The following is a 13,409-nucleotide window of genomic DNA, read 5'->3' as shown; positions in this document are numbered from 1 at the left end:
GAAGAAAAACATGGAAATGAGCATATCCCTCAGTACTGAGAGTAATTTCAATTATCTGTATAATCAAGGAATGTAGAGTATCTCAGACCCTGTTGCTAAAAGCACTCAAAACAAAGTGATTTTAGTTGTTTTTAATTCCCAAGATACTAGTGTTCTTCCACAGTTGGTAATATAATTTAAGAAAACTCAAGAGAGTTCAGATAGTTTTGTGAGGAAGGGAGTCAGAAGGGAGGAATCTGGAAAAGTGATCATGGGAAGAGGTCCTGGGAATTTAAAGTTAGCTTGGACATATGAGAGTGTCTAACTCTGAATAAGCCCTTATTTGGGAGTGTGGTGGAGATTTGCTGGCTCCCGTCTACTGCAGAGGGGTACTTTCTTGGAGCCATCTTCGGAGATCTTGGTGGCATAGGTGCACGCAGACTTCCAAGAGGACCTCCCAAGACCCAGAGATGCAATTAACCTTTTTAGCTGTTCTGCCAGGCAGCCTACAGTGTGCTCACAGAAAAGTAGGCAGAACAAGAAAGAAGTTCAGGAGGTGGTCTGCTAGAATGGAAGGTCCCTGGAAGATATAGGAGAAGTGAAGGAGGGGAGGTTAATACTAACAGCTATTCCCCTGTAAAAAGGCCATGAGTGAAACGTAAGGCAGGAGAGCTGCATTGTGCTTGTGTGGCCAGAGGTGGTGGGAAGGCAGAAGGTGCGCGTCTGCCAAACCTGAACTGCTTCCATGAACTATGGCAAATGGGGCTCAGGCTGGGGAGAGGCAGAGATCTTTCCCTAGGAGTTCAGATATCTCCTCTGGTAATGACATGTGCTTTGCTGTTGTAGCATACTGCATGGTGGCTGAGATATTAAGCTGAGATTAAGTCTAATATTTTGTAAAAAGAGCACACTGGCCTATTTAAATTAATGCTTTGACCCATTTTGTTCTGTGTGTGATGTAGAAAGTTCACTTGGCAAGAAGCCTTTCATCTGTGCACTTCCTAAACAGGCTAGAAAACAGAAGGTTTTCAAATAAAAGTGTATGTATAGCTGTTACTCATGCTGTTAAAGCAAATGGGAGGCATCTCTGTCCCTCTGCCTTTATCCCCAGCAACCAAGCTGATGATGGATCATGCCAAGCTGACAGTAAGTTATAGCAATGATCCAGAGACTGGCTTATGGTCATCAGCACAAGCTCTGCAGGGTCATCTGGGGGCACCTTCTTGCCTGGGAAAGAAGATGAAATCATTCTGTTCCTGGCTGTCAGGGATGTCTTGGAGCTTTTAAGTCCCTGCACAGGAACCTCAAAACTTGCCCCATACTGTTTTGCATTGGTGCCCTGGGCCAATGCAGCTCTCAGCTTGTCTGTGATCACCCAGGAGCACTCTGAACACTGGCCGTGGCTGTGAAGTTACTGAGTGGTCGGAGGTCTCCCATCAGCTTTGTTTTCTGTCCTCCTTTCTGATCTTTAGCGCATGAGTTGCTGCATTATCCTACTAGCTGTAATTTCCAGTCACACCACCCAAAAAAGTGGCAAGCAGAACAAAATGCATGCAAATACACATTAAGAAGAGAAATGAGATGCGGCTGGAAATAAAACCAGGGAACTACTGATAGTGACTCCTAATTGCTGAGCTGCTTCAACTCTTCCTTACATGAGGTGCGGATGCCTTTTGGTTGTTTCAGTTTGGGGTGATGGATTGGCAGCTGTCAAGGCGTGCAGCTCAAAGGCTGCCCAGCTGCCTACCTGTTGCACAATCCACTGCAATTTTGGCTGAAAAAGTTCGGCACCTCTCCAGCCACTTGCCATCAAATCCATTGCATTTAATTTATTGGTAACTCTGAAAGTAATGTCTGACCTTTTGATGCCTGCTCATTAGTTTCAGGGTAAGTCTGCTCAGGTGGCAAGCTATTTCCTGGCTGGTTTTGAAACTATTGTCTCATTTACTGATGCTTGTTAAATGTGGAAGTGTGAACTTGCAACAGCTGAAGGTATCTTTTTTTGCCCAGCGATGTGCAGGGCCATAAAAACAGCTCTGTTGCCCAGACAGCGCTATCACCGCCTGCTCTGTAGTCTGGAAGTCCTTTTCTGGTCTTGAGAAGATGGGTAATAACTTTCCTGTTACGAAAATCTGTCATAACCCTAGGCATGTGAATAGTGGCATAATAATCCCCTGACTACTTTGGATGGGAATATGAACTCAGTGTCAGTCTGTGCACTGAACTTCCCATGCATAAAAACTAGCAAACGTTTACCTTAAACGATTCATGATTTGTCTGAAATGTCAATGCCAACTGTGTCTTTTCTGGCTTATAGAAAATTGATACTACTAAACTTGATTAACAATTCTTTTAACGAGTTGTGAGCCATAACAGCTTCCTGACTGACACTCCAGATTTGACGCCACTAGGCTTCAAAACTAGCAGGTAAATGCAATTACGTGGATGTCCCTAAAGCCAGCATGTATGACTCTACAACAGAAGGAGTCCATCCTTGCAGAAGCTGAGTCATTTTAAATTAGCTCTTTAGAAAACCTGCAGGTCATCTTTTTGTTTCAAAGTCTTACAATGCTGAGCTATGTTGAGAGGGTCTGAATTGGTGACACATGCATTTCCTGTAGCAAAACTGTCTTTCTTGCCATGCAAACTTTCAGAAGAATTCAGGCAAGAAAATAAGGGCAACTTTATTCCAGAAATAACAACCTCAGGTCTCAAGTCTGGGTATTTGTGCTCTTAAGGCAATGTACTCCTTTTTTCTGGGAATGTGAACATGAGAGAATAATAGTGTGTAACTTTCACTAACTATGTTAAATGTATGCCGAGGTAACTTTCCACCTACTCTCAGCATACACAAAGTCCGGGGAAGTCATGTGTTTGCTGGACATACTGCTAACACTGACACGGTATTTTTGCTTTTTGAAGAAAGGCCCTGTGCTCCAAGACTGCATTTTCCTAGGGAAGTTGGGTGAGCTGTGTGGTAGTGTCCAGAGGCATAGATACCTGAATTTTAATCATTCCCAGTAGCGTGTCACTAACAAATGAACTGAGGAATTGTATTTTGTATGAAAAATAAAAGCCAGAACGAGGGGGAGACTATCCTTGGTATCGTCATTAACTCTGCAGTACTGGACACAGTAATTAAGTTTTTTGTGCCTCATGCTCTCAAATGCAGAGGTGAGGGTTTAGTAGTTCCATTGTTTTACAGTTGGGGATCAATGAGTTAATGCTTGGACAATTCAAATAATCATCCTGTGTACAGCCTGTAGTTTTAATGGGAAGAATAAACTACCTCCCTGCTTCTGTTCAAAGTCAGTTGAACAAAATGTCCATTTAGAAAAAGTTCTGAATGTTTGAGAAGGGGAAGAAAAAAAACCCATTCCCTTATGGTGTTAAACCCAATGAGATCTTGAAACGATACATAGGCTTGAAGAACTGATTTGTTGGCTAGAAAGGAAAAGGTGTTCTTTGTCATTTCTTCTGTCTGCTAAAGTAAATTTTGTTTTGGTTTATGTTTATAGATGACTCCTAAATCAAAAAGGAAAAGCATCCACAGTAGAATGCTCCGGCCGGTGTCCAGAGCTTTTGGTAAGTGAGAATTTCTTAAAATCTTTTTGCTTCTTTGCCTGCCTAAGACTCTTCTAGGTAGTTCTTGATCAAAAAGCACAGGTGACTCTCCCTCCCTCTGGATTGCATTTGAGGCCCACACTGGTTGCTTTGTTTTGTGATGCTTCTAGCATGTTTGGTAGTAAATATTTCCTCACGGTGTTCTGTCTGCTCACAGACATGTTGTGGCTGAGATCTTGAAATGTGTTTATAAGTATTTACCACAAAAGAGAGGAATGGCATTGACTTTTGTTTTAAATAGCATGTTAAGTCTAATTAGAAAGTTTTGATTTCTCTTAGAAATGGAATTTGATCTAGATAAAGCACTGGAAGAAGTACCTATCCATATAGAAGACCCACCATTTCCTTCCAGCAGGCCGGACAAACGAACTTCTGGATTCATTTCAGAGCTGCCATCAGAAGAAGGGAGAAAACTGGAACACTTTACAAAATTAAGGCCCAAAAGGAATAAAAAGCAGCAGCCCAGCCAAGCAGCAGTGAGTCTACATTAAAATATTGCTGGCGATGTCATCTGTTGATTGCTTTTTGCCATGAGTCAGGTCTTGCAATGTAATGAGGACAACTGTTAAAGTTTTGAAAGCCATAAGCAACTACTTAATTTTTCTGCTGGTATTCATGTCTTTCAGTGTGCAATTCCTATTACAAGCTTCTTATCCTCGTTTTAGGCTGTGTCAAACAAGACATGTTTTATCCTTTTTTAATTTGCTTTTGTTTTTTCATGGAAGCAGTTTCTGGAGGTACTTGGTGCTTTCACAGGAAACACAGAAAATATCATGAGACTTGTCAATTATATTGCAAGGGTTTGTTAAGTCTTAATCCTTTTTTCTGCCTGCATTAAGATGTGGTAACTTGGCATGAGTTCTTATTTCTATCAGCTCTTAGAGGAGCTACTCTGTGACACCCAGCTTCCCACAGCTCCTTAACTAAAGATGGTGTTTGGGCCAGCGAATCTGCATAGTCACAGATCTGCTTTTCATGCTGGAGCCTGCCTTAGAAAAGCAAAACAGAAGAGCACTGTCTGTCTACGAAAGGCATTGGTGTGAACCCGAGTACATGTGTGTGGAGTTCTCACAGTTCCATTTCCTTGGCATACCACATCAATAAAGATTTATTTCTGTGATGGTGTGTCCTTGGGGTATGTAAGGACAGATCTGGAGGAGTTACAGAGCTATCTCAACAGCAACAGTGCACAGCTGATAAAAGTAACGTTTATCGAGGGGCAGCCATCGCTTCTCTGAGTTATGCTGGCTAGTAATGGATGCCTGTGGCCTCTTCTGCTCCCTGAGGACTGTCGGCAGAGAGGACCCTTGAAAATTTCCCTGATGCTGGGAAAGATCATATTGGGCAGTAGAGTGCTTTTGGCACCGCTTGGAAATGGAGAAACCTTCAAGCAGAGGGGATATTCAAGCCAGCTTTCCGTTCCCTTGCACTTTACAGGGGAGGAGAGAGGTAGCAGAAGGACGGACTGATCTCCACGTTGGAGTGAAAACACATCTGTGTTTACTTCTTCCAATTCCAGTTCTGCAGAATGCACATGTTTTCCCAGTTGCTAAACTTGCCTCTCTTCCAAACTTACTCAGCTCATCCTGTGCCATCTGCGCAGGGGTGTGGAAGGAGTGGGGGCATGGGAGGGCAAGTGCTTCGCTACCAGGCGTGGAACTAGGCCATACAATATCTTGCTCAACAGATAGAAAAAGCTTACTTCTTGTGGAGGAGAAGTGTTACTTCCCATGATGGTGCAACGTTGTGGGAATGCTCATCCATATTGAATTAATTAGGAAATTAGGTGTTTATTTAGTTGCAGAAATTGAAAGGAACTTTTTTACTTAAACTCATTTGTCCCTGTCTTGTTTTTATGGATCGTTTAAGTCCTTACTAGTTCTGACCTCATAACAAGTCTAAACAACTTTTTGAAAGACTTGAGATGTTTGCTTTGATACTTCCAAAATGAAACAGCCAAATTTTGAAGGCCAGAATCATGAGTGGACTGTGGCATTGTTTGCAGAATTGATTTGCTGCTGGTTTTGCTACTTTGAGAATACAGAAAGCAGTGGTTAGGAAAAGCACTTGAAATGTGAGAGGCAAAATCTTGACCTTTTCTACCGCTGAAAGCAGGTCTGTTGGGTTGTTTGCTGTTCCCCTTATTTCCATTTAGTAATTTAAGGGATCTCACATGATCATAGCTGTACTTCTCTGGTCTTGCTGGAAAACAGATTTGTTCTTTGTAAGCTGAAAAACATAAGAAACAAGAGAAAAATGGAGAAAAAAGGGAGAAATGTAAACTTTTAACTTGGGGTAGGTGAGCAGGCAGAAGAAAGATTTACAGTTTTGTCAGAGTTTCTACTGAAATCAGTGTTCGGGGCGGGGGGGGGTGGAATAAAACCTCAGCACCACCCGACGCCAAGTAGCTTTGAAGCAATATGATGAAACAGTTGTTTATCATTTAGATTTTTTGTGAGATTTTAATCTCATGAGTTCTTCCATCGTATGTGAAGATTTAGTACAGCAAAGAGGTGAATCTTATTTATTTCTGCTTCCAAGCCTTTTTTTTTTTTCCTCAATAAAGAAATATAGAAAGCTCAAAAAAAAAAAAAGGCAAATGAAAACTTAACACTTTTTTTTTTTTTTAGGAGCGTAAACCATGAAATAAACCAGGGCTCAGTCTTTTACATTAACGTTGGTCACTAAAAGGCATTACAGTAAACATCTGTAAGGAAATCCTGTGCCTTGAGGACCTTATTAGGCCCTCAACATTTACGTATGTCTTTAGGACAATTTTAGGAACTTGCTGCTTTTGCAGATGCAGACTGTTCTCTTTTTTGAGGTAGACCTTTGTAGATCATTGGATTCTTGCATTACTTCCCCTTCAGGAGATGCTCTTGCCTTTGATACTTACATGTTTGTTCCTACTATCTGGAGGGCTCCAGTATCAATATTAAATAGTTTCTCATTTCTGTTGAAACATGTCGTCCACTTTTGGTTGACACGTTTTGGTTGAAACATCAGTGTCAACTGTTTTTTGACTGAGAAGGTAAATGTTTACATCGAGACAACCAGCACTGGTGTGACCAACCCAGATGTTAGTATATGCATTGCTGCCTAGTGTCAGATGTTCCAGCTAAACAAGTTCTCTACAGAAAACCCCGAAGGTAGCAGAGTTGGAAGTCCGAGAAGTTGTTGTGCTGCTTAGAATAAAACTGTTTTTTATAGAAAATATGCAGTTTGGCTGGCAGCAAAGCAGTCGTTACCGGGTGGACTCTTTTCTGATCAGTATTACATTGCTACAGCAGGTATCAATAAAATATTAACTATTATCTTTGAGAACAGAGTAAATACTAGACTTCTAACATGGTTCAGCCATGGAAAGGAAAAAGTTTCCTGGATGTGTCAAAGCATTAGTTCATATGCAATCCGTTGTCCTGGCTTAATGAGGCTGGGTTTGATGTTAACAGCAGCTTTTAAGAGTATTTATTTTTCTTTTTAGAGGCATAGAAAAGAGCGTGCATTCCAGCTGAAACGGGAAGCTGGGATTACTCTGAGTTATCGTGGCATCTAGGAGATTCCTTGATTTAAATTGCTTCAAATTACAAACCCTGCTATTTTGTGGCAGACTGATTCCTGGTCAATAGTACTACCAAGAATACAACTGGGTTGAGTCTTGTGGAGTCCTCTGTAGTCACCTAAAAGGTTTCCATACAGCATTTAAATTGAAGGAAGTCTGCCTACTGGTAATAAGAGCTTTTCCACATCAAAGCCACATACGGGAGCTAGACCACATGAGAAATCCTCCCAGGATACCGTGTGTTTCATCTTCAGGAGGTTGCAGAGTCACCAGCTAATCTTCACAGGGCCTTTGTGGTTGGCAGGTGTTACTAACTCAGCCTGGTTTAGATGCCTCCAGTCACCCACATTCAAAATGAGGGCATTGAAACCAAAGAAAGGGAGCAAGTTTTTCCATTTTCAGACACTCCGTGAAAATCTGTGTTCGGTTCCTAAAGTGAAACATCTGATTCTGTATTTAGAGTCTCTGCTTGTGGAAGTGCTGGACTGAATGAACTATAAAAGGCTCTGTTAGCCTGCTGGAGCTCTGTTTCTAAATCTCTAAATCCCAAATCCAGAACATATGGGGTTTTTCTGAATAGGGAAACAACTAGCTTTTGAAAGTACTTTCTCTTCAGGTCACCACCTGATAAGGAATTAATTTTTCCTTAACTGCTTTTTTCCTTTCTAGCTGACCTAATGCTCTATTCTCACAAGCCCAAGGCATTTGATTCCTGGCCTCGTGCATTGCAGTATCTAATTTGTCACTGGTGTTTTGGGTTACTTTACGTTTGATGTAGAGTGTTGTCTGGCCTGTCTAAAGGGGGGATTCCAGTGGTGATTTCATTGTCTGCAGTGGGGTTTGGTTGGCACATGCAATTTTTATGTCGTCTTAACTCTTAATTATTATCATTGAAACAAATACGCTTAGATTACTGCATACCAGAGAGAGCTTTTTCTTCTGTCAGGTGTCTGCTGGAGTGCCTCCAGAAGGGGATCAGAATGGCCTCATGGGGAGAGTGGATGAAGGTGTGGATGAATTTTTCACGAAGAAAGTGACAAAAATGGATTCAAAGTAAGTTCAAATTTAATGTTTTCAAAAACTGAATAAAAAAATATTCATCCTGATAGCTGGGCAAGTAGCACTTCCAAGTTCTATTTGACTTCTGTTCCCAATATCCAGGGTTGCTCTTGCCAAAGTCAGAAAATACCTTAGTAGTCAAGACATTGTGAATTCAATTACCCTCCCTTAAAAATGACTACTTTGAAATAAATTGCTTTAACACATCATGGTGAGGAGGATTATTGACTAATGTGTATTTTTATAATTAAGTTGACTTCATTTTACCCTTCAGTAGAGCTCATTAGAGCTGAAGTAGAGCTGTGTGTTGGTTGAGGATCTCCTCTCCGGTGCTAGTAGTACACACAGGTGTCTCTGTCTAGTAAGGACTGCTGTTGGACATAGTGTTTTGATAGACGACAGTAGATTTATGTTGTTATAGAAATATGTTAAGGACATGTTTGACCAGTTTGTCAACTGTGATACATTCATCTGAAAGATATGTCTCCTTCAGCTTTGTATAAGGGTTATACAGCTTATACAATTGCTTTGTAGCTGGTTGTATTTTTACAGAACCATGCATCTAGATGTTGTATTCATGCATGTTCATGCACATACACACGCACACACACGCAAATACTTACATAAATAAATGAGAAAGCTAGGGCGATTTCCAGACAACTTGGAATGACCCCTTCTGTCATGTGACATCCATTAAGGAAAATGGTGGGTCTTAAGCTGTGTCAGAAAAAGCAAATGTTTTAAGTCACTGTGAGTTATAAATATCTATAGTGACATGTGAAGCCATGTGTGATATACTATGTATAGTGGTAAAATTATGGTAGCTTTGAAAAATGGATTAGCCAGGTTAAGTTCAGGGTGCTCACAGACTACTGCATCCTCCTGTGCTTCCCTTGGGTGCCTGCCAGCCGCTCGTTTCAGACGTCCCCATGAACTCGTGCCATCCCTGCATGCCCGTCCCTGGCCATGCCCGTAGCTAGGGATCTTTGCGCCATTTGCTACACTGGTGGCTCTCTCTCCGGCTGGGGTGCTCTTAAGCAGATGTCTTACGTGCCCAGCTCTCCCCCCAAGTGTGAATACTCCGCTTGTAGGATGCCTGTAGGAAATCTTACTGCAGGTGGGTTGTTTTGGGGTTGGTTGTTTTTCTGAGGATGACCATTCCACACTATAGAGGTGACCTCTCTGTGTTCCTTATTGAGAGAAGGTGGCTATGCCAACTAGTTCCTATTTCAAGCAGGGTCCTTAAGGGATGAGATCCCCCAAAGCTGTGTGAATCATGTGCCTGGATCAGTTGTTCTCCTTTTACTAATGGGCAGGTGCAAACCGGAGGTAGCGCACTCTGGAAACAGAGCAGAGTGAAATTTTATGTTGTGGTGGGTTGACCCTGGCTGGATGCAAGGTGCCCACCAAACCTGCTCTATCATTTCCCTCCTCAGCTGGACAGGGGAGAGAAAATATAATGAAAGGCTCATGGGTTGAGATAAGGGTAGGGAGAGATCACTCACCAACTACCGTCACAGGCAAAACAGGCTCAACTTGGGGAAATTAGCTTAAGTTATTACCAATAGAACCAGAGTAGGGTAATGAGAACTAAAACCAAACCTTAAAACACCTTCCCCCCACACCTCCCTCCTTCCCAGCTCAACTCCACTCCTGGTTTTCTCTCCCTCTTCCCTGCCAGCGATGCAGGGGGACAGGGAATGGGGTTGGGGTCAGTTCATCACACGTTGTCTCTGCCGCTCCTTCCTCCTCAGGGGGAGGACTCCTCACTCCTCCCCTGCTCCAGCATGGGGTCCTTCCCACGGGAGACAGTCCTCCACCAACTTCTCCAATGTGAGTCCTTCCCACAGGCTGCAGTTCTCCACAAACTGCTCCAGCGTGGGTCCCTCCCCCGGGCTGCAGTCCTTCAGGCACAGACTGCTCCAGCATGGGTCCCCTGTGGGGTCACAAGTCCTGCCAGAAAACCTGCTCCAGCGTGGGCTCCTCTCTCCATGGGGCCGCAGGTCCTGCCAGGAGCCTGCTCCGGCGTGGGGTCCTCCCCGGGCTGCAGGTGGAGATCTGCTCCACCATGGACCTCCCTGGGCTGCAGGGGCACAGCCTGCCTCACCATGGTCTTCCCCACGGGCTGCAGGGGAATCTCTGCTCCGGCGCCTGGAGCATCTCCTCCCCTCCTTCTGCACTGACCCGGGGGTCTGCAGGGCTGTTTCTCTCACGTGTCCTCACTCCTCTGTCTGGCTGCCATTGTTGCACAGCAGTTTTTCCCCCTTAAATCTGTTCTCCCAGAGGCACTACCACCATCGCTGATGGGCTTGGCTTTGGCCAGCAAAAGGTCCATCTTGGAGCCGGCTGACATTGAGTCTGTTGGACATAAGGGATCATTCTAGCAGCTTCTCACAGAAGCCAGCCCTGTAGGCCCCTGCTACCAAAACCTTGACGTGCAAACCCAATACATATGTGCATAGACAGCTTGGGCAGAGCTGTCTGGTGTTGGAAATAGCTGGGTGCCCAGTGCAGATGAAATGACTGCCTCTCTTCATTATGCCATGCACAAGGCCAGCACAGGAATCCTCAAGACAGTATGATTAATGTTAATTGTACAGTTTTTAATTTAAAGACACCAGCTAATGACTTAGCCTAGGGCAAACATACGGATCATGCAAAAGATTGACTTTGCCCGGGAGAAGTCACTTGGTACTATTTAAAAGAGAGGGAGCAGGGGAGTGGAGGAGAGTTTAAAATGTCTGTGCTTGTTTTTTTAGGAGACCATCAACTAAAAGTTCAGACAGCAGTGAGCCCAGTGAAGCAGGTGATGAGAAGAAGAAAAGGGACTCAAGGAAGAGTGGCTTCCTTAACTTAATCAAATCAAGAGGCTCCAAATCTGAACGTCCCCAGACTGTGCTGGTGGCAGAGGAGCCCTCCTCGCCCAAGGTTGCTGCAAAAAGTCCAGCTGTGGACACAAGCAAGAAGGAGGTAAAGCTTGCAGAGCAGAACGGTGGTACTGAGCGATCTGAAGAATTAAAGACGCCAGACTCGCTGGAGGAGGCACAGCCAGACGATGCGGCAAAAGCTGAGAGGGGTGACAGCAAAGGAAGCCCCCAAGGAGGCCGGAGGTATGGCGTGCAGGTGATGGGCAGCGGACTTCTCGCAGAAATGAAAGCCAAGCAGGAGAAGAGAGCAGCCTCTGCTCAGAAGGTGAAGGCAGTTTGATTTCTTTTGAGTTGTTGAAAAAATGTGCAGGAGCTAGGTGTCTTCAGGGGAGGTGGGTTGGTTCTATAAGGGTTGGTGGCTTAACACAACAGTCCTGCTTTCCACCAGGGATTATGGTGTTCCTGCAAGAGGATTGCTCTGTGCTGTGGTGGTTGAACACGAATACCCTGGCCAGGGGTTAATGCTGCACATGTGGAGCAGGAGATGCACCCTTAAGCCTGCACTGTCTCTCCTCTTGTGGAGGAGGTGACACCAGCTCTTGTGCTCCATGTCAGGCCATCATAAGCACAGAAAAGGACATGTAATTGTTTGCATGTATTACAGAGTAATTTTGGGTGACTAATAAGCACAGCTTGCATGTCTCCACTCTATATGATGCGTGGTTTGTTCATGTGTAATGGAAGCATGCTTTACAACAGGTAAAGCTAGGACAGACTTCTTACTCTGTGCCCCCTGCACACTGGTACCTCAGGTGTTTGGCAGAGTTAACTACAGTGGTAACTATCTGTACTCTTCTCTTTTGGAAGGTGGTGTAGAAAGATGGAGAGATGCACTGTATTTTAAAATGTATATTCCATGCAGAGAAGTAAATCTAGCTTCCAGACACTGTTTACAACTATTCAGCTTATACTTTTCTCGTTGCACTTTTTTATGTTCTTTTGTACCACACCTAATTATTTTTATGCCTTTGATTTCTGTATTTCAAATACTAACACTCAAAGAAAATAAGCATACATTAAAAAAAATTAATCTATTCCCAATTATCTGTCTGGATTCCCTTCACTCTCTCTAATTTTTTCCTCTGTGAAGTGATGATGCTGGGCAGGAGCACTGCTTCACTTCGCAAATGTGCAGAGTGGAATGTCCTGGTGTTGCTCCAAAGCATTTTGTGCCGACCTATTTTGCCTAATGCCCATTTCCCATTAAACTTCCCCATTATCATCCCCTGCTTCCTCCCAGCTGCAGTTGGCATGTTCTAAAATTACCAAAGGATCGGCCTTTTTTCACTCCTCTCTTCGTCTTCCACATGCAGGGCACTCAGATGCTATCCATTCCCTGCCATTATCCCCTGTAATTTGGAAGGTGTAACCTTATGACAAAGCTTATCTGCAAAGCTTTGCTGTGTTTTCCTTCCTTTAACACATTGCAGAATTCTCTTGCTGTGACCAAGGAAGGCACTAAAAGTGCATTTTTACCATTCTTCTTAGTCTTAGAATGCTTGCCCTGATGTCTGAACCATTCCTGTAGACACTGGAGTCTTGTAATAAGCAGATTCAAATTAACACAGTAGTCTGTGGCTCATTAAAGGGTCCTCAGCATAAAACCGATTTTTCTAAAGAAATGACCAATTCCCACCTTTCTCATTGGTGCTGAATAGTGCCCATGAATCTTATTGATTTCTAAAACGCCAAGTTTTCAAATAAAATGCTGTATGATTTTAAGTAAGTGTTACGCTCTGCCTGTAACTTTTAAAATACCAGGCTACTCCAGATTATATAAATTCTTATAACTCCATAAATTGTGTATGCTTGGTGCTCTTCAAGTTCTTAACACTTGTCATCTGAAGTTAGTCAGATCTGGAATGATGTGACTGAGGTAGAATATAGCATGTGTAATTTCTTTTTAAGTGGGGAGAGTAAAAGTCCTCTTCAACTGATGAGCTTTCGTAGCATTGATTGAAAACTTGGATTTCATCTGTCAAAAATAAAAGTTGTTGCCTTTTCCCAGGTTTTTTTTCCCCCACCCTTTGCTTTTTTACTGGTTGGGAAGGTTACCCCTCTTATTTCAGGTTTAATTTTCAAGAAAATAATGTTAATGATCTTATTTCTTTGTTGGATTTTGTAAAAATTGATATTTATGGAATGCAAAAGTAGGTCGTCTTTCATTTAAAGAGAGACAAGAAAACTGAATTGAAATAGGAATCTGTACACAGCAGGGCACTGAGTTATCCATTCTTAATGTTGCCCAGACCACACAA

At 43.1% G+C, this 13,409-nt stretch overlaps 1 protein-coding gene across 5 annotated transcripts in view; it reads left to right on the top strand.

Annotated features, from left to right (window-relative positions):
* CARMIL1 (capping protein regulator and myosin 1 linker 1) overlaps positions 1-13,409 on the top strand; it is a 196,505-nt gene that overhangs the window by 166,324 nt on the left and 16,772 nt on the right. For all 5 annotated transcript variants that reach the window (XM_069778829.1, XM_069778825.1, XM_069778827.1 and 2 more), the window contains 4 exons: positions 3,498-3,564; positions 3,883-4,079; positions 8,112-8,218; positions 10,984-11,416. In XM_069778829.1, the coding sequence (XP_069634930.1) occupies positions 3,498-3,564; positions 3,883-4,079; positions 8,112-8,218; positions 10,984-11,416 (804 nt within the window). The remainder of the gene's footprint in view (positions 1-3,497; positions 3,565-3,882; positions 4,080-8,111; positions 8,219-10,983; positions 11,417-13,409) is intronic.

This window comes from Haliaeetus albicilla, chromosome 3, assembly GCF_947461875.1.
Source record: "Haliaeetus albicilla chromosome 3, bHalAlb1.1, whole genome shotgun sequence".
In the NCBI taxonomy this organism is placed as follows: domain Eukaryota; kingdom Metazoa; phylum Chordata; class Aves; order Accipitriformes; family Accipitridae; genus Haliaeetus; species Haliaeetus albicilla.
This window is presented reverse-complemented; position numbering and strand designations above follow the sequence as displayed.